The sequence below is a fragment of the Capricornis sumatraensis genome, chromosome 3 (assembly GCF_032405125.1).
Source record: "Capricornis sumatraensis isolate serow.1 chromosome 3, serow.2, whole genome shotgun sequence".
NCBI classification, from domain to species: domain Eukaryota; kingdom Metazoa; phylum Chordata; class Mammalia; order Artiodactyla; family Bovidae; genus Capricornis; species Capricornis sumatraensis.
Window position 1 is genome coordinate 57,867,473 of NC_091071.1, and position 18,494 is coordinate 57,885,966.

General features: G+C 39.8%; 1 protein-coding gene across 1 annotated transcript in view; it reads right to left on the reverse strand.

The window, feature by feature from the left end:
- The window catches only part of NUP35 (nucleoporin 35), a 32,833-nt gene extending 23,305 nt beyond the window's left edge, over positions 1–9,528 (reverse strand). Inside the window, exons 1-3 of the mRNA XM_068968329.1 lie at positions 9,450–9,528; positions 3,644–3,814; positions 1,349–1,476 (exon numbers count right to left, since the gene is read on the reverse strand). Coding sequence (XP_068824430.1) covers positions 1,349–1,476; positions 3,644–3,814; positions 9,450–9,489 — 339 coding nt within the window. The 5' untranslated portion in view covers positions 9,490–9,528. The remainder of the gene's footprint in view (positions 1–1,348; positions 1,477–3,643; positions 3,815–9,449) is intronic.
- Between the last annotated feature and the right edge of the window lie 8,966 nt (positions 9,529–18,494).

Genomic DNA, 18,494 nt, shown 5'->3' on the forward strand with positions numbered 1-18,494 from the left:
CTACTAAGCATAACAGTAATAGGAGAGAAAACTATAAAAGCTCCTAAACTTGCTACTTAAAAGAAAAATCCATACTACCTTTCAACTGACAACCAAGACTAATCATAGTAGTATTAGCACAACATTGTTCTTGTAAACACTGGCTCTAGAGTCAATATTCCCAGGTTTAAAATCTGGCTCAACTAGACTAATTGCCTTGGGCTCTTGGTGTCCTAGTTTCCTCAGTGATAAGACAAAGCTCCTAAGAGATTCATTCATCCCAGAGTCACTGTGAGGATTAAATGAAACAATACATGAGATCAGGGCATGTACACTACAGGCACTTCATAAGTATTAGACACTTTTTTGTGCTATCAGTCCCATCAAAACAGAGAATCTCTACCTTGCAATCCATAACTGAAAGTAACACTGGCAGAACACGTACATCCACACCAGCCACGATTTAACATCACCATCAGAACACCTACACCAGGAACGTACTAAGCCATCACTCATAAACATGCAGATTCAGTTCAGTCACTCAGTCGTGTCCGACTCTTTGCGACCCCATGAATCGCAGCACGCCAGGCCTCCCTGTCCATCACCAACTCCCGGAGTTCACTCGGACTCATGTCCATTGAGTCGGTGATGCCATCCAGCCATCTAACCCTCTGTCGTCCCCTGCTCCTCCTGCCCCCAATCCCTCCCAGCATCAGAGTCTTTTCCAATGAGTCAACTCTTCACATGAGGGGTCCAAAGTACTGGAGTTTCAGCTTTAGCATCAGTCCTTCCAAAGAACACACAAGGCTGATCTCCTTTAGAATGGACTGGTTGGATCTCCCTGCAGTCCAAGGGACTCTCAAGAGTCTTCTCCAACACCACTCAAAAGCATCAATTCTTCGGCGCTCAGCCTTCTTCACCATCCAACTCTCACACCTATACACGACCACTGGAAAAACCATAGCCTTGACCAGACGGACCTTTGTTGGCAAAGTAATGTCTCTGCTTTTTAATATGCCATCTAGGTTGGTCATAACTTTCCTTCCAAAGAGCATTAGTCTTATACTAATAAAACCATCCCTAAAAATAATGACCTCAAATCATCACAAGGTACCTGAGATCTGGATAAAACCCTAGATCTTCATTTGTTAAGTCACAAAACTATGTATATTGAACTTTTAAACAATCGCTGACTGTTTACCATAAACAGTAGACTCTATGGTAACTGTCCCTAATGCTTATTTCTGTGCAACAGAGTTATACTAAAACAGACTTCAGGGAAACATTTCAAATTACCGACCCTCACTGTGTAACGACATGAAAACATGAAATGAGTATGGATGGTCATCAATGAGGATGTGTATATCACCTGTCTTCTTGAAGTTAAAGGTGTTGATCCAAGTCCTGGGCTGGAAATGTCATCATATATACTTCTAACTGGCGGAGCTCCACTTTTATCTTTATGAGCTGGCACAACTGGCTGTGGTGGTGATCCACCTAACAATGTAAAAGAGACATAGTCAGGTGAGAAAACAAAGAAATCTTCCATCTATCTGGTAAGATCCTTTAATATTTTTAAAATAATGGCTTAAACTCCTGTCTCCCAATGTTTCTCAAACCTTAATACACAGAGTCACTTGGGCATCTTGTTAAAATTCGGGTTCTGTCTCAGACCGTGTGGGATGGAGCCTGAGATTATGAATTTCTAACAAGCTGCCAGTGATGCCAATATTGGTGATTCACAGATTGCCCTTTGAACAAAAGCTTCCAGAAGAAGGACTATATAGAAATTTTAGTTTTTAGTGAATGCATACAACTTTTGTCTTCTCTACAAAATGCTTAACAATTCAATACCAAGTTTAATCCTATTTCTCACTTGAAAGTAGAATATTAAACAGCTCCAGTCTGTATATACCTGAAAAAATATAATATTTTAATGTGGAATTTGACTGTCAAATTCCCATGTTTCTCACAGTAAAAATTTATTAAAGTACATAATAAACATACAGGAAAAGGACCAACTTTGGGGGCTACAAAGAGGCCTTCTTAAGTCAGAGAATCATCAGTGCCAACTGGTAGAGCAACCCACACCGTCTGTAAGACTAATGTCTGAGTCAAGACAGTGCAGCAAAAGCCATTCACACCAGAGCACAGGCTATAGAACAAGACTGGCCCAACCTCTGACCACCTGTGGTCACTAACCAGCGAGCTCCAGCAAGCTCTATGCCGCATTTAGCCTCAGTTTACTCCTTTAAGAAACGGAGACAGTACCAACTACTTGTTAAGACTGATAAAAGAACAGGATAACATATAAAATGCTTAGGATACTCCCTGGCTCATAAATACTTAATATATGGTAGCTACAACAATAAAATAACACACTTGAAATATGTAAAAATAAATAATCTGTCCAAGATAATGTTTCTAACTGAATCGCTTCAGTTATAACTTATGATAATTCTCCGATAAATCTTTTAAAAAAAAATTATAAACCACTTTAACACAAATAACACCGCACATGCATGCGTACTAAGTTGCTTCAGTAGTGTCTGACTCTTTGCCACCCTATGGACTGCAGGGCACGAGGCTCCTCTGGCCATGGGATCCTACAGGCAAGAATACTGGAGTGGTTGCCATGCCCTCCTCCAGTGGATCTTCCCTACCCAGGGATCAAACCCAAGTCTCTTACATCTCCTGCACTGGCAGGTGGGTTCTTTACCACTAGCGCCACCTGGGAAGCCCAATAATACCTTAAGGACAATTAAAGAAAGAAGAATTTCTATTTAAATATCTATTAAAACACTTATTAGCTCACATTTGGAATTCAACCATTTCTGTAGCTCTCACTACCCATGGTCAAAATATCCAAACTATCTTTTAAAATATCTGTTTGCTAAAAGAGTCCTGTATTAGAAGTTTCATTTACGTAACAATATTTTGTGCTGGCAACTGCAAAGCATAGTTTGTGGAGTAAGTCCCTTCACTAAACACACTGAGTGAGAATCTTAACTCACTAAGACTAGAAGTCAATTTCACATCTACAAATTTACAAATTATACTTCTTTTGAATATTTGCTGTTATTATATTAAGACAAATTTTTTAAATTGAATCCAGCTGAAGCTGAATGACCATATTCCCCTCCCCCTATCCAAACCCACTTTAACATCTCTGAAATAGGAATAATTTACAAAAAATGGCAAATGGTGTATCATATTTAGTGTTTTTCTTTCCTAGTGGTGCTTAATGGTGAGTGTTACAATCAATGCTAGATTGAATAAAATGCAGTATGCATATTTTTAGAGATTCTTAGAATTAAATTACATTGCTTACACCTGTTTCAATTTTAGTTGATGAAGGTGAAAGCTGTATCACTACTCTTTTTAAAATTCTAGTACATGCACTGATAGTACTTAAAACTATACTAAGCAATTTACCTTTGTTGCTGTCTAGTTACTAAGTCATGTCCAACTCTTTTGAGATCCCATGGACTGTAGGCCCCCAGACTCCTCTGTCCATGGGATTTCCGAGGCAAGAATACTGGAGCGGGTTGCCACTTCCTTCTCCAGGGGATCTTCCCAACCCAGGGATCCAACCTGCATCTCCTGCATTGGCAGGCAGCTTCTTTATGGCTAAGCCACCAGGGAAGCCCAAGCATTTACCTACCTGCAAGTAAAGGTGATCTCATTTCCATTACTCCTATAGAAGGGCCACTGATTGATCGAGGTTGTGGAGTCACTGGAGCTGGCAAATCCCCCATTAAAAAACCAGGTAAGAATTGGGCATTAACCCCTGGCTTTGGAGATGTGGGTGAACCCAGCATCATTGGTTCAGATCCTAAATGAATCAGAAAATAAAATACAGAGAAAGGACTTCAATGTAATAATAGGTAACAAAAAGATACAAGGACCAGTATACACAATTTTGAGAATTTAATAAAAATTGTTAAATATTACAGAACCACAGTTAAATTATTTTAAAAACCATTAAAATTTTTTCCAAAAAAATATGAAAATATTTTGCATTAACAAAACAATATTTGACAGCTGTTTACATTATTTCATAGATTTAAGAATCAATGTTCATTTTTAAATTTTTGCTTATTGACTAAAAAAAAATCCCTAATACATACAGGACTTTCTGGCAGTTTCTACTATGTAACAACCAAAAACAAGGACAAGATGCACTAGCAACATAAAGTCTAAGCAAATTAGACACAACAGGTTTAGCTGTATGTCCCGTTTTTCTTTCCCCATACACAAAAACCATGTCATTTCTATAATAAAAGTGTAATTATGCACACATTAAAGCACATATGAAATAACAGTGATGACAGCATATCAACTTAGAAATATGCTTCGGGTAATTTTTTAGAACCATTCATTTTAAAGTTAGGAATAATCAATAAATCTCCCTAACAGAAAACCAATTAAGAGGAGAGCTGATACTTTGTGATGAACCGTTCAAAATTATTTTTCACAATTTATAGGATAGGTAATATTATTATTCCAACTATGAAAATAAGGAAGCTATAACTTCCTCTAATTTCAAAACAAAATAGCACAGTAAGGAAAACATGAGCTCTGGAGTCAAGAGACCTGGTTTCAAGTCTTTCAGAAAGATGGACATAATCACATCTCCCAGCTTTGATTAGAAAGATAGCAAATAAAGCACTTAACTCAAGTGCCTAATATACAATCAGTACTCACAAATATTAGTTATTATTATTATTATAGTACAATAGCCAAAACTTACTGTATACATGTAAAATTTGCAATTTCTGCTTATGAAAATTTAATTTTTCAATTATCTGACAAGGCTGATTTGTGATTTATGGAACTCAGAAAGTACTTGATATTTTATACAGCCTTTATTAACTACACCGTAACTTTTAACTGCCTCAAAATTGTGTTTAATGCTATCCAAATGCTGTCAATTAATTACTCTTCCTCTTATTTCTCATTACAGCAGACCTTGATAGTAACATGTGGATCACAATAAACTGTGGAAAATTCTGAAAGAGATGGGAATCCCAGACCACCTGACCTGCCTCTTGAGAAACCTATATGCAGGTCAGGAGGCAACAGTTAGAACTGGACATGGAACAACAGACTGGTTCCAAATAGGAAAAGGAGTACATCAAGGCTGTATACTGTCACCCTGCTTGTTTAACTTATATGCAGAGTACATCATGAGAAACGCTGGGCTGGAAGAAGCAGAAGCTGGAATCAAGATTGCCAGGAGAAATATCAATAACCTCAGCTATGCAGATGACACCACCCTTATGGCAAAGTGAAGAGGAACTAAAAAGCCTCTTGATGAAAGTGAAGGTGGAGAGTGAAAAAGTTGGCTTAAAGCTCAACATTCAGAAAATGAAGATCATGGCATCTGGTCCCATCACTTCATGGGAAATAGATGGGGAAACAGTGGAAACAGTGTCAGACTTTATATTTTTGGGCTCCAAAATCACTGCAAATGAGAGACTGCAGCCATGAAATTAAAAGACGCTTACTTCTTGGAAGGAAAGTTATGACCAACCTAGATAGCATATTGAAAAGCAGAGACATTACTTTGCCGACAAAGGTCCATCTAGTCAAGGCTATGGTTTTTCCTGTGGCCATGTATGGATGTGAGAGTTGGACTGTGAAGAAAACTGAGCACCGAAGAACTGATGCTTTTGAACTGTGGTGTTGGAGAAGACTCTTGAGTCCCTTGGACTGCAAGGAGATCCAACCAGTCCATTCTAAAAGAGATCATTCCCGGGGGTTGTTTGGATGGAATGATGCTGAAGCTGAAACTCTAGTACTTTGGCCACCTCATGCGAAGAGTTGACTCGTTGGAAAAGACTCTGATGCTGGGACGGATTGGGGGCAGGAGGAGAAGGGGACAACAGAGGATAAGATGGCTGGATGGCATCATCGGCTGGATGGACATGAGTCTGAGTGAACTTCTGGAGTTGGTGATGGACAGGGAGGCCTGGCGTGCTGTGATTCATGGGGTCGCAAAGAGTCGAACATGACTGAGCGACTGAACTAAACTGAACTTGACAGTAACAATGCAAGCACATGAAAAAGGAAAAGAAAGCAAATACTGAAATAGGTGTGAATAGCTATATTACACTGTAATTACTTCAAAGTGCTAATTAATTACCATGTTACCATGGTACTACTACATATTTCCAAAGAACATAATAGTAAAATCAAATCAAAAGTCTAAACTAAAGCATATTATGAACATATATTCATAAACTCAAAGTACAAAGTTTTAGGTACCATCTCCCAGCCCCAAAAGAGAAAAAAAAACATATATGGGCTTCCTAGGTGGTGAATTGGTAAAGAATCACCTGCCAAGGCAGGAAACACAGGATCAATCCCTGGGTTCGGAAAACTCCCCAGAGGAGGAAATGGAGATTCACTCCAGGATTCTTGCCTGGGAAATCCCATGGATAGAAGAACCTTTCATGGGGTCAAAAAAGTCAGACATGATTTAGCGACTAAACAACAACAGCCAAGTATACTAAAAATTAAGTCAAAAAAATTCTGACACATCTAAATACATATTGTGATACAACAGAAATAACCAGAGTGAGGAGAGCCAAAGGACTCTTAACTAAACTGTCACTGACCACTGAGCCCTCAGACTAATTTTCCTTAGAGAGTTATATTGGTGGATCCTCAAGTCTTAAATTTCCATTTCCAAGTCTCTACTCCTAAACTGTTAAGCAGTGTGTCTTACTCAGCTAGCATCGTTTGTCGAAGTATCCATTAGTTTTAGTGTTCCATTAGGTGCTGCTGCTGCTGCTGCTAAGTCGCTTCAGTCGTGTCCGACTCTGTGCGACCCCACAGCCGGCAGCCCACCAGGCTCCCCGGTCCCTGGGATTCTCCAGGCAAGAACACTGGAGTGGGTTGCCATTTCCTTCTCCAATGCATGAAAGTGAAAAGTGAAAGTGAAGTTGCTCAGTCGTGTCGGTGCTAGGAATGCTCAACTACTGCACAATTGCACTCATCTCACACGTTAGCAAGGTAATGCTCAAAAGTCTCCAAGCCAGGCTTCAACAGTACATAAACCGTGAACTTCCAGATATTCAAGCTGGATTTAGAAAAGGCAGAGGAACCAGAGATCAAATTGCCAACATCCGTTGGATCCTCGAAAAAGCAAGAGAGTTCCTGAAAAATATCTACTTCTGCTGCAAGGAGAAGATCAAAACAAACTGTTGAAAATTCTTAAAGAGACGGGACTACCAAGACCACTTGACCAGCCTCCTGAGAAATCTATATGCAGGTCAGGAAGCAACAGTTAGAACGGGACATGAAACAACAGACTGGTTCCAAATAGGGAAGGGAGTACATCAAGGCTGTATATTGTCACTCTGCTTATTTAACTTATACACAGAATACACCATAAGAAACGCTGGATGAAACACAGAAACACCATAAGAAGGGCTGGATGAAGCACAAGCTGGAATCAAAATTGCCGGGTGAAATATTAACCTCAGATATGCAGATGGCACCACCCTTATGGCAGAAAGTGAAGAACTAAAGAGCCTCCTGATGAAAGAGGAGAGTGAAAAAGTTGGCTTAAAACTCAACATTCAGAAAACTAAGATCATGGCATCTGGTCCCATCACTTCATGGCAAATAGATAGGGAAACAGCGGAAACAGTGACAGACTTTATTTTGGGGTGGTCCAAAATCACTGCAGATGGTGACTGCAGCCATGAAATTAAAAGACACTTGTTCCTTGGAAGAAAAGTTATGTCCAACCTAGACAGCATATTAAAAAGCAAAGACATTACCTTGCCTACAAAGAGCCATCCAGTTAAGGCTATGGTTTTTCCAGTAGTCATGTATCGATGTGAGAGGTGGACTACAGAGAAAGCTGAGCCCCGAAAAATGATGCTTTTGAACTGTGGTGTTGGAGAAGACTCTTGAGAGTCTCGTGGACAGCAAGGAGATCCAACCAGTCAATCCTAAAGGAAATCAGTCCTGAATATTCATTGGAAGGACTGATGCTGAAGCTGAAACGCCAATCCTGTGGCCACCTGATGCGAAGAATTGACTCACATGAAAAGACCCTGATGCTGGGAAAGATTGAAGGAAAAGGGGACGACAGAGCATGAGATCGTTGGATGGTATCACCGGCTCGACAAACATGAGTTTGAGTAAACTCCAGGAGTTGGTGATGGACAGGGAGGCTTGGCATACTGCAGTCCATGGGGTGGCAAAGAGTCGGAAACGACTGAGCGACTGAACTGAACTGAGGTGCTGGGAAAATGTTTATACCTCGTCTGAAATAAGGATTTAAGCAACATCAGCTAATATCAGATTTCGGACTAGGGGTTTATTCATAATTGTAACCCCAAGAAATATATACACCAGAATGCTTTTGTTAAGCAGAAGACTTTCATACTGGAAATGAAAAATTTTCTGACCTCTAAAATAATACAAGACATAAATACCTAGGCCATCTTTAAATGTAGCTGAGTATCTCCACTAATATTATACATTTAGATTTTTATAACTAATAGTAAAACAGTTCAAGTTACTCTATTGTCAAAAGAAACTGATTTTGTACAAAATATGGCCAACATCATATATCCTTCAATTCTAACAAAACTCATTCTACACAGACATATCGTGCTGCTCTCCTTTCCAAACTCAGAAAGTTGTAATCGAGTTTTCAAATACGTCGCTATTATAGTAGACCGTTTATTTTCTGTTTCAAGCTATTCCACGGTTCTCACAAAACCCACAACTCAACCGACACACACACACACAATAACCGACATCCAAGGTTGACATGCAAGATTTTTTTAATGCCCCCATTATATAACGGAAATGATTTTTAAAATCATTACAATTGAGTCATTTTCCCAAGATAAAGAAAATGAAGCGAACTCATGGCTTCCTATTAAGGGAATATCTCAACGGCTGCCATCACCTGGTTAATTAAATATCGAACAACTCAAGTTTCCATCAAAAACACATTGCTTCTGCGAATCCCGGGAGGAGTTGGAATCGAGCAGTAATGAGAAGCCTAGATGATCGAACAGCGGTGAAAGGTGACCGCGCTCCAGGGCACCGCCCACCCACGTGTTCACAGGTGAGGACCTTCCCACCGCTTCACAGGATCCGGGAATCCAGCATAGCTTCTGCCGCGCCGGCGGCGTCTCAGGTATGGACAGGTCTAGCTCTGGCTTGCGGGGAGAATACAAAGCGGCTTAGTCACCAGAAGACCGCCGTTTCTTCGACTTCCTCGGAGCCCGCAGCGTCCCGGAGCCCCCTTGGTAGCTACAGGGTGGCTACGCCTAGAGAAGGGGGCGGACTTGGAACCTGGGGGCGAGCCAAAGGGCTAGCCCCTTGCGGCTTGAAATTAGCAGACAAGACCCTACGATTACTGTCTCGCACGTGCCCGCTTCCAAGCTGACAGTGTGCATCGCAGTGCTAGCGAGGAAAAGCAGTGTTTTACTCACCCAACGTGGGCGCCTGGGGTTCCACGGCAAAGGCTGCCATCACAGCAGCAGCTGTACTCACCCCCGGACCTTCCTGATTTTCAAAAATGGCGGAAACTCTCCCCACGGGTAGGGCCGCGCTACCTTATGGGATTGCGTAACTTCCGGACATGCGCTGTAGCTGTTGTGGCGCCGGCGCTACCTTTTTGGCATAGGGCAGCAGTCTTTGCTCCCGCTGCTTGTGCGGGAAGAATTTCTCTGGTAAAGTGATGAAACAACGTGGAAGTTGTGATTTCGGGGCTTCATTGCTCACCTGTGAGCCTCCTGATTTGTTGGTGCTTGAGTCGTATAGTAACACAAGTTACTGTAATGCTTTCATAGTTAGCGGGAGTTTACCCAGTGCTCTTTCTCAAGTACCGCCGGGAAAAGTTGCCTTTGAGAAACAGATGGTGCCGCTTTCCAGTGTCAATTTCTGGGCCTAGCTGCATGAAACCATTCTCAAAGCATATTTTCTACAATCTCTATGGCTTTTTGTTGTTGTTGTTGTTATATAGGCACAGTTTTAGCCGTGTCCTACTCTTTGCGGTCCCATGGACTGTACAAATTCTCCAGGCCAGATACTGGAGTGGGTAGACTTTCCCGTCTCCAGCGGAATTTCCCAACCCAGGAACCGAACCGGGGTCTCCTGCATTGCAGGCTGATTCTTTACCAGCTGAGCTATCAGGGAAGCCCATTTTACTTAAAGCGTAATTTATACTTGCTGTTTTATTATATGTTAATATAAACAAAAGATTAAATAACGAAGGCTAATGCTACACACCCGTGAACTCACCACATTGCAGAAGCCTGTGTGTTCCTCCCTATGCCATCCCTGCTGTCTGCCTTTCCCTGCTACTGCTGCTGCTGAATCGCTTCAGTCCTGTCCGACTCTGTGCGACCCCACGGAGGGCAGCCCAACCAGGCTCCCCTGTCCCTGGGATTCTCCAGGCAAGAACACTGGAGTGGCTGTGCTGCTTTTCTTTAGATATTATCTGAAGAGCACGCACACAAACACATTGTATTATCAATATGTGTGTGTGAAAATAAATTGTTTAGCCATTTGCAGCAACATGAATGGACCTGGAGATTATCATAGTGAGTGAAGTAAATCAGACCAAGAAAGACAAATATGATATAGCTTATATGCAGAATCCAAAAAAGAAAAATACTAATGAACTCATTTACAAAACAAAAATAGAGAAAGAACTTATGATTAACAAGGGGAGAGGATAGGGAGGAGGGATAAATTGGGAATTTAGGACTGACATGTCACACTGCTAGTTTTAAAACAGATAACCAACAAGGACCTGCTGTATAACACAGGGAATTCTGCTCAACACTGTAATAACTGAAATGAGAAAAGAATTTGAAAAGGAATTCATGTATGTACATGTATAACTGAATCACTTGGCTGTACATCTGAAATTAACATTGTTAATCAACTATAGTATAAAATAAAAATTAAAAGGAAATAAAAGGGAAAAAATGTGTTGTTTAATTTTACTCACTTACTAATTAAAGTGATATGCTACATGGGTATATTCTGAGATGCTCTCTGATCCATACCAAACTCACTATCCTGCAAATACTCACCATCCTGTCTTATTTCCTCTGAGGTTTTCCTGAAATCCCAAATCCAGACAGGACTTTTCTAATTTGGGTGAGGTAGTAACAATTCCAGCATTAAATGACAAGTTTCCAGAAATCAAAGCTTAAAACCACTTACAGATGAAGTGACTTTTTCTTAACAGATGTTATGAATGGGTTGAACTCTATCCCCCAAAATAAATGTTAAGATCCTAACTTCCAATATATAGGAATGTGACCTTATTTGGAAATAGGGTCTTTGTAGATGTAATCATGTTCAGGTGCAGTCATACTGAATTACTACAAACTTCATGGCTTAAACCCAACACAAATTTATATTTTATAGTTCTAGTGGCCAGAGATCCAAAGTGATTGTTATGGGACTAAAACCAAAATGTCAACAAGACTGCTTTCTTCAAGAGGCTCCAGGGGAGAAACTGTTTCCTTGCTTTTCTAACTTCTGAAGGCTAACCATATGTTATGTATGCACTTAGCTTTTGGCCCTGTCCTCCTGCTTCAGAGCCAGTGGCATAGCATCTTCCACCTCTGACACTGCTTCTCTCTGCTTCTGTCGCCCGTGGTCTTTTCCTCGTATAGTAAAATCCCCCTCTGCGTCCATTTTATCAGGACCTCTGTAACCACATTTAGGGCCTACTCAGACAATCCAGGATAATCTTCCCACGGTGGTAACCAGTTGTGGTGATTAAGCTAATAATGATGTCTAAAAAGTAACATTCATAGATTCCAGAGATTAAAATGTGGAATACCTTTGGAGGCTCTATTCAGGCCACCACACCCAGCGATTCCCTTTCTAGAAATAAGGTACCAAGAAAAGTTCATCAATGAAGGGATTTCAATATAAATTATGATCTAGCGAAATAAAAGAACATCATGCACCTGTTAAAAAGAATAAAATGGATTGGATATGTGACTGTATGTATTGATCTAGAAAAATCTCCATGGTTGATGTGAAAGAAGCAATTTGAAAACATTACATAGCATCATTTCATTTTAACTTAACAAAAAGTATACATCTGAGAACAGATGCAAAGAGACAGAGACAGAGATGCTTATTTAAATAAAGGAAAATTCTAGAAAACATTCCTCCCAAACTATTAACAGGGAAGGTAGAATGGGATAGGGGTTTGTAAATCAGGGGGCTTAAGAAGGGCCCTTATTTTACCTTATATAACTTTTAATAGTTGATTATAGGCATTATTTACTATTTTTTAGTATTCTTCAAATTAAAACACTTTCTTTACTTTAAGAAAGCCATTTTCCTTCAGTTGCTTTTCAGTCTTCTACCCTTTGTCTCTTTCCTTACCAAGTTATAAAGATGCCTACTTGTCCCTCTCACAGAAACTTTCCTATATCTTGTTCTTTGTCCGAGCTGCTGCTGCTGCTGCTAAGTCACTTCAGTCATGTCCGACTCTGTGCAACCCCATAGACGGCATCCCACCAGGCTCCCCAGTCCCTGGGATTCTCCAGCTACCATGCACTAATTTTTCTCACATTTTCTCTCCTTTTCTCAAGATCTCAAATTAAGAGCCTACAGATTTTCGTAGATGATCTATTTCCCTAACTTCACCACCTTATTGTTTAATTCATTACATACAGGCTACTATGTAACTCTTATGAAACTACTGATCCCCAGCTATTTTTCTCCTTGTGGCCAGATTAAGCCTGTCTTCTTGATATCTGCAGTAGTCAACAGCTTTGACCATCTTTTTGTCTAGACAGTGTTTTCCATGTTTTTGGTGAGGCTACACTTCCTATTTTATCCCATAACTTTCTAATCTTTTTCTGGTTTTTCTATACCTGATCCTACTTTATTCTAACCTGCACATATTATTAATAGTCAAGACTTTGTCCTCCTTCTTCTTAAATTCTTTATGTTCTCTTTGGGAGTCCTCGTGAATTGCCATGTCTATGCCAAAAAAAACCTCCAATATTGTAAGCCCCAGCTCTCTCTAAAGCCAACTGATACTTTCCCAGATGCTTGATGAACAATCTACCAGCACATCAAGCCTCAAAAATAAAATCATCTTACCTTAAAACCAGCCCCATTCCAGTTGTCCCTTTTACTATTGACTTCTTAGAAATTCAAAATCACAGTATGTTAGAGTCTAAAATGATACAGACATTTATTCAAAGTCCAGCTCATACACTTAAATCCTGTATTACCTCAATTTGTATTAAATCTCTTTAGATTGTAAAATAGAAACAATACCTACTATGAAAGGTGGTTATGCTTAGTACAGGCTTCCCTGTTGGCTCAATGGTAAAGAATCTGCCTGACAAGGCAAGAGACGTAAGAGAGGTGGGTTTAATCTGTGGGTCAGGAAGATCTCCTGGAGAAGGAAATGGCAACCCACTCCAGTATTCTTGCCTGGGAAATCCCATGGACAAAGGAGCCTGGCAGGCTCCATGGGAGTGCAAACAATTCGAACCACTTAGTGACTTAACAATTACAATATGATTAGTACAGTGCCTGGTCCGTTTTGCTTTTTCTGCCTTCCATTTTCCCTTCCATCAAACATTCAGATACCAAGTCCTGTTCTTTCTCTCTCCTCAATGCCTAGACAATTGCAGTCAACTCTTAACAATGCCATGGCTTCAATCTCTCCCACCAAACACCACTATCCAATGCTCCCTTCCTTGTACACACTAGTCGGCTGTCCAGAACTCTCACTGACTTCCCACTCCCTACAGTAGCCTCATTTTCTTCAACTTCACAAGCTTCACGTGTGCAGCACATGCCAACCAATAGTGTCTCCCATTACACTGTATACATTCTCACCCAGGCAACAAGAGAGAGGAAAATCAGAATCCTTTGGGGGTGGAAGTTGCTATAGACTGAATATTTGTGCTCCCATAGTTCATTTGTTGGAAATCCTAACACCCAGTGTGATGTTATTTGGGAGTTGGGAACTTTGGGAAGTCATTAGGTCATGAGGGTTAAGTCCTCATGAGTGAGATTAGCACTTTTATAAAAGAAACCATCCAGAGAGCTCCCCAATCCCTTTGGTCATGTGAGCATAGAGCAATAAGATGCTGTCTGTAAGAGCAGGCTCCCACTTGACACCAAATCTGCCATATCGATCTTGGACTTCCCAGCCTCCAGAACTTTGAAGAAATAAATTTCTGTTGTTTATACGTTCCCCCCAGTCTACGGTATTCTGCTGTGTGTGTGCTCAGTCACTTCAGGCATGTCCGACTCTTTGCAGCCCCATGGACTGTAGCCTGCCAGGCTCCTCTGTCCTTGGAATTTTTCAGACAAGAATACTGGAGTGGGTAGCCATTCCCTTCTCCAGGGAAACTTCCCAGCCCAGGGATTAAACCGATGCCTCCTGTATTGCAGGCAGATTCTTTACCATCGAGCCACCAGGGAAGCAAACAGCCCAAACAAACTGAGACAGGACAGTAGGAGCATCTCTTTTGCTGATTCAACAGGCACCCTAAAAGGAATATATATTGTCACCCTACCTTCACCAGAGTTGGTTGAGAACCTCAGTTTCAAAACAGTCTCTTCACTCTCTCACCCTAGCTTTCTGCTCCAATCAGTTCTCCCATTTTTCCCCTTTGCAAGTGTTTCAACATTTTGAGAAAGATCTTCACATTATACTCCTAGCTCACAGCAGTACCCCTGTTTAGCATCTCTTCGCTTTCCACTGCAATTTACAAATTCCTGTTATTGCAAGTGGCAGCTCTCTTCCACCATGAAACTTGCTTCAGCCCTGCCAGCCTTTAATAATCGTTTTATCTCAAAAGGTACAACACATCATTTCTGCAACTCATTTGCTACAAGATACTTTTTTTTTTTTAAAGTTTTCTTTTCAGCCCTACTAGATGAATTTTCTTGAGGACAGGATCGTAATATTTTCTATTCTGTTTTTCTCACTTTCCAACAAAACTATGTTGAAAAAGTAAATGAATGAACAAATTTTAATGACAAACTCTATATAAACATTGAATAAGTGTAATTATCTGATATAACTTATTTGATGCAATTTTCATGTTTTAAAATGTTTAAAATAATAATTTTACACATTAAATCTATTAGAAGTGCTTATTATACATATTATAAATGGAAGACCTATTTGTAGTTCTGTTTATCCTTTTTTAGTAAAATGAAATTTCTATAAAATCAGATAAAATGGGTTATCTTGAATGAATACCATTGTATAGCACAATTTTACTTTTTATGTTTCTTGTTAAACTACAGTCTTTAGAAATACTGCATGTTCATCATAGTCTTCCGTACATGGATATTATCTTAATTGCAATACTTGCTTTCCGACTTTCTTTTCTAAACATGGTAAATAAAATGTCAAAGTGGAACACCTGTTCCTTATTTCTATTCTGGATTTGTGGTTCTCTGAATGCTGCCTTCCAGTGACACATGATTCCATCAAAGTGTTATTTTTGTAGATCATTGATTTTCAGATTTATATGGAATAATCTTTCATTTAACAAGGTTTTGTGCAGATACTTAATACCTACAACAGACCTACTCTGGTTGAGGGGAAGAAAAATAAAACAGGAAAAGTGCAAGCCCCACTAACTCAGGATTCTCTCCCTCTCAGCTGTCAATGATCGCCTTCAAATGACCCCTGAAGCACTTGGGTGAAATCCCTACGGCTACAGAGAGTCCAATCTGCAGATTAGTTTCTGGCTATATACATTTCAACTTTCTTCTAAACACAAATTTTTAAAAAGTCAGAAATGTATTTGAGACATGAATTCTCAAAATGTTTCAATTTTCAATATATTTGATGTATTTGCAGCCAAACTACTGTGTGTCTATTATACACACTAAATACTCATCGACCTATTTATAAATGTCTATTAATATTCAATGTTTGTATATAAACCTAAATTATTAAATCCCACTCCTAGTCTACTTTAAAAATAAAAACAAAGAATCTTGACACTGAAGCAAAGAAAAATGATATCCATGTTTGGTAAGAATTTAGGGAAAGAATAGAGTTTGTCACCTTCGAAAAGAGAGCCAAGAGAGGCAACATTGTCGCACTCATGTTCCCATCCTCTGAGCTTTTGGCAGCTGGTGTAGCATGGACAGGCCATGACGTAGATTGTGATGTCACATAAAGCATATGGAGAGATCATGATTTCATAGGGCCCAGGGACAAGTGATCTCCAAAAGAGCTTTATGGTGTTTAAGACGCAGGGATTTTGTCCAGAAAAAATGCAAATCAATTAGTTGTTATTTGCATTGTCTGATCACTATAAACAGTAATGGCCAAAGCTACATCTTTATAAACTAAAATCAATATTATATTTGGAAACTTACCAGCGTTTTCTGATCTCATTATAGTAAACAACTGGCAGAAAGAGGGTAGCCAAACATCAAAAGATATATCAGTTTAGCTGACTTACTTGTCTTTTAACCGATTAGATAGTTCTTAACACCTGTTGGGGCTGCCCTCGTGGCTCAGCTGGTAAAGAATCCACCTGCAATGTGGGAAAACTAGGTTCAATCCCTGGGTTGGGAAAATCCCCTGGAGAAGGGAAAAGCTACCCACTCCAGTCTTCAGGCCTGGAGAATTCCATGGACTGTATAGTCCATGCGGTCACAAAGAGTTGGACACCACTAAGAGACTTTCACTCACTCACTCACTAACACCTGTTGGAAGTAAAAAGACATCAAAACTTACATATAACTGTAGGAGAGAGTGGTGAACAGGCAGAACACAGGTTTTTTAGTGCAGTGAGGCTATTTTGTATGATATTATCATGGTGGACAGATGTTATTATAAATTTGTCAAACCCAAAGAATGTAGAACACCATGCGTGAATCCAAAGTAATGTAAACTATCGATTCAGGGCGTGATAATGATGTTTCAATGTAGTTTCACCACTTACAACAAATGTACCACTCTGGTGGGAGATGTGATAAAAAAAGGAGGCTAAACATGTGTGAGGGCAGAAGGTATGTGGGACATCTCCATACCTATTGTTCGGTTTTGCTATGAATGTAAAACTGTTCTAAAAAATGTAACTTTCAGGTGTTATAAATTATTTTTTATAAATTAAATATATTATAAATACGATTTCATTTCCTGCTTTTATATGTGAACTATTAGATAGGTTTAATCAGATATTTAAAAGCCCCATGGAAGTTTTAGCAGGAAAAATGGACAATACTGAAAAAAATAGGATTTACTTTACAGAAAGCTTTGTCTGGGACTTTCCTTGAAATAATCCACTGTAATAAGGGAGGGCAGAAGCAGTGGAGGAAAAGGATAGTTGAGCACATCCTTTAAACAAGAAAAGCCATGAGTTGATCATTGTTGATGGCCAACTGATTATAGTATTCTCGAATTTTGTGTATTTTGACATTTTCCCAAGTTAAACTCTTCTTTTAAAGCAATAAGGAGAAGGGATAGACTACCCACTTCAGTATTCTTGGGCTTCCCTGGTGGCTCAGAGGGTAAAGAATCTGCCTGCAATGCAGGAGACCCCAGTTCAATTCCTGGGTTGGGAAGATTCACTGGAGAAGGGAAAAGCTACCCACTCCAGTATTCTGGCCTGGAGAATCCCCATGGGCAGATGAAGCCTGGTGGGCTACAGTCCATGGGGGTTGCAAAGAGGTGAACACAACTGAGCAACTAAGCACAAGCACAGTACTAGGGTGTTCAAAGATCATACATTCTCTCCCAGTTTATGTGAATAAATGAGAGTGAAAAACCAATGAAAAAAATTACTCTTTTCCTACTTGATAATGTCTTCATTTAGAGAAGTAGCATTTTGTTGAGGAGAGGTGCAAAAATCTTGACTAAATAAAAATACTTAATAGTTATATATTGGAGAAGGCAATGGCACTCCACTCCAGTACTCTTGCCTGGAAAATCCCATGGACAGAGGAGCCTGGTGGGCTGCAGTCCATGAGGTCGCTAAGAGTCAGACACAACTGAGGGACTTCACTTTCACTTTTCACTTTCATGCGTTGGAGAAGAAAATGGCAACCCACTCTAGTGTTCTTGCCTGGAGAATCCTAGGGATGGGGGAGCCTGGTGGGCTGCCATCTATGGGGATGCACAGAGTCAAACATGACTGAAGCGATTTAGCAGCAGTAATAGTTATATGACATCAACAACTCTAGGACTTAACTTTTTAATCTGAATAGTGGAAATTATAGTAGCTACAATGTATTGACTTATTCACTCAGTGATATATAATATCATTTAATATTCACTATTCAATATTCAATATACATTCAATAACTGAAGTTTATCCTAATGCTCTTCTATGTCACTCCACCTATTACATAGCTTTTAAAGCTTATTTGGCTTCTTCCTCCATTAATTCACAAACAACTCTTGCCAACATCACCAAAGACCTCCACAAGGCTAAATCCAAGACACTGTCATTTTATATCTCATATAACTTGTAGCACCATTAGTTCACAGTAAACAT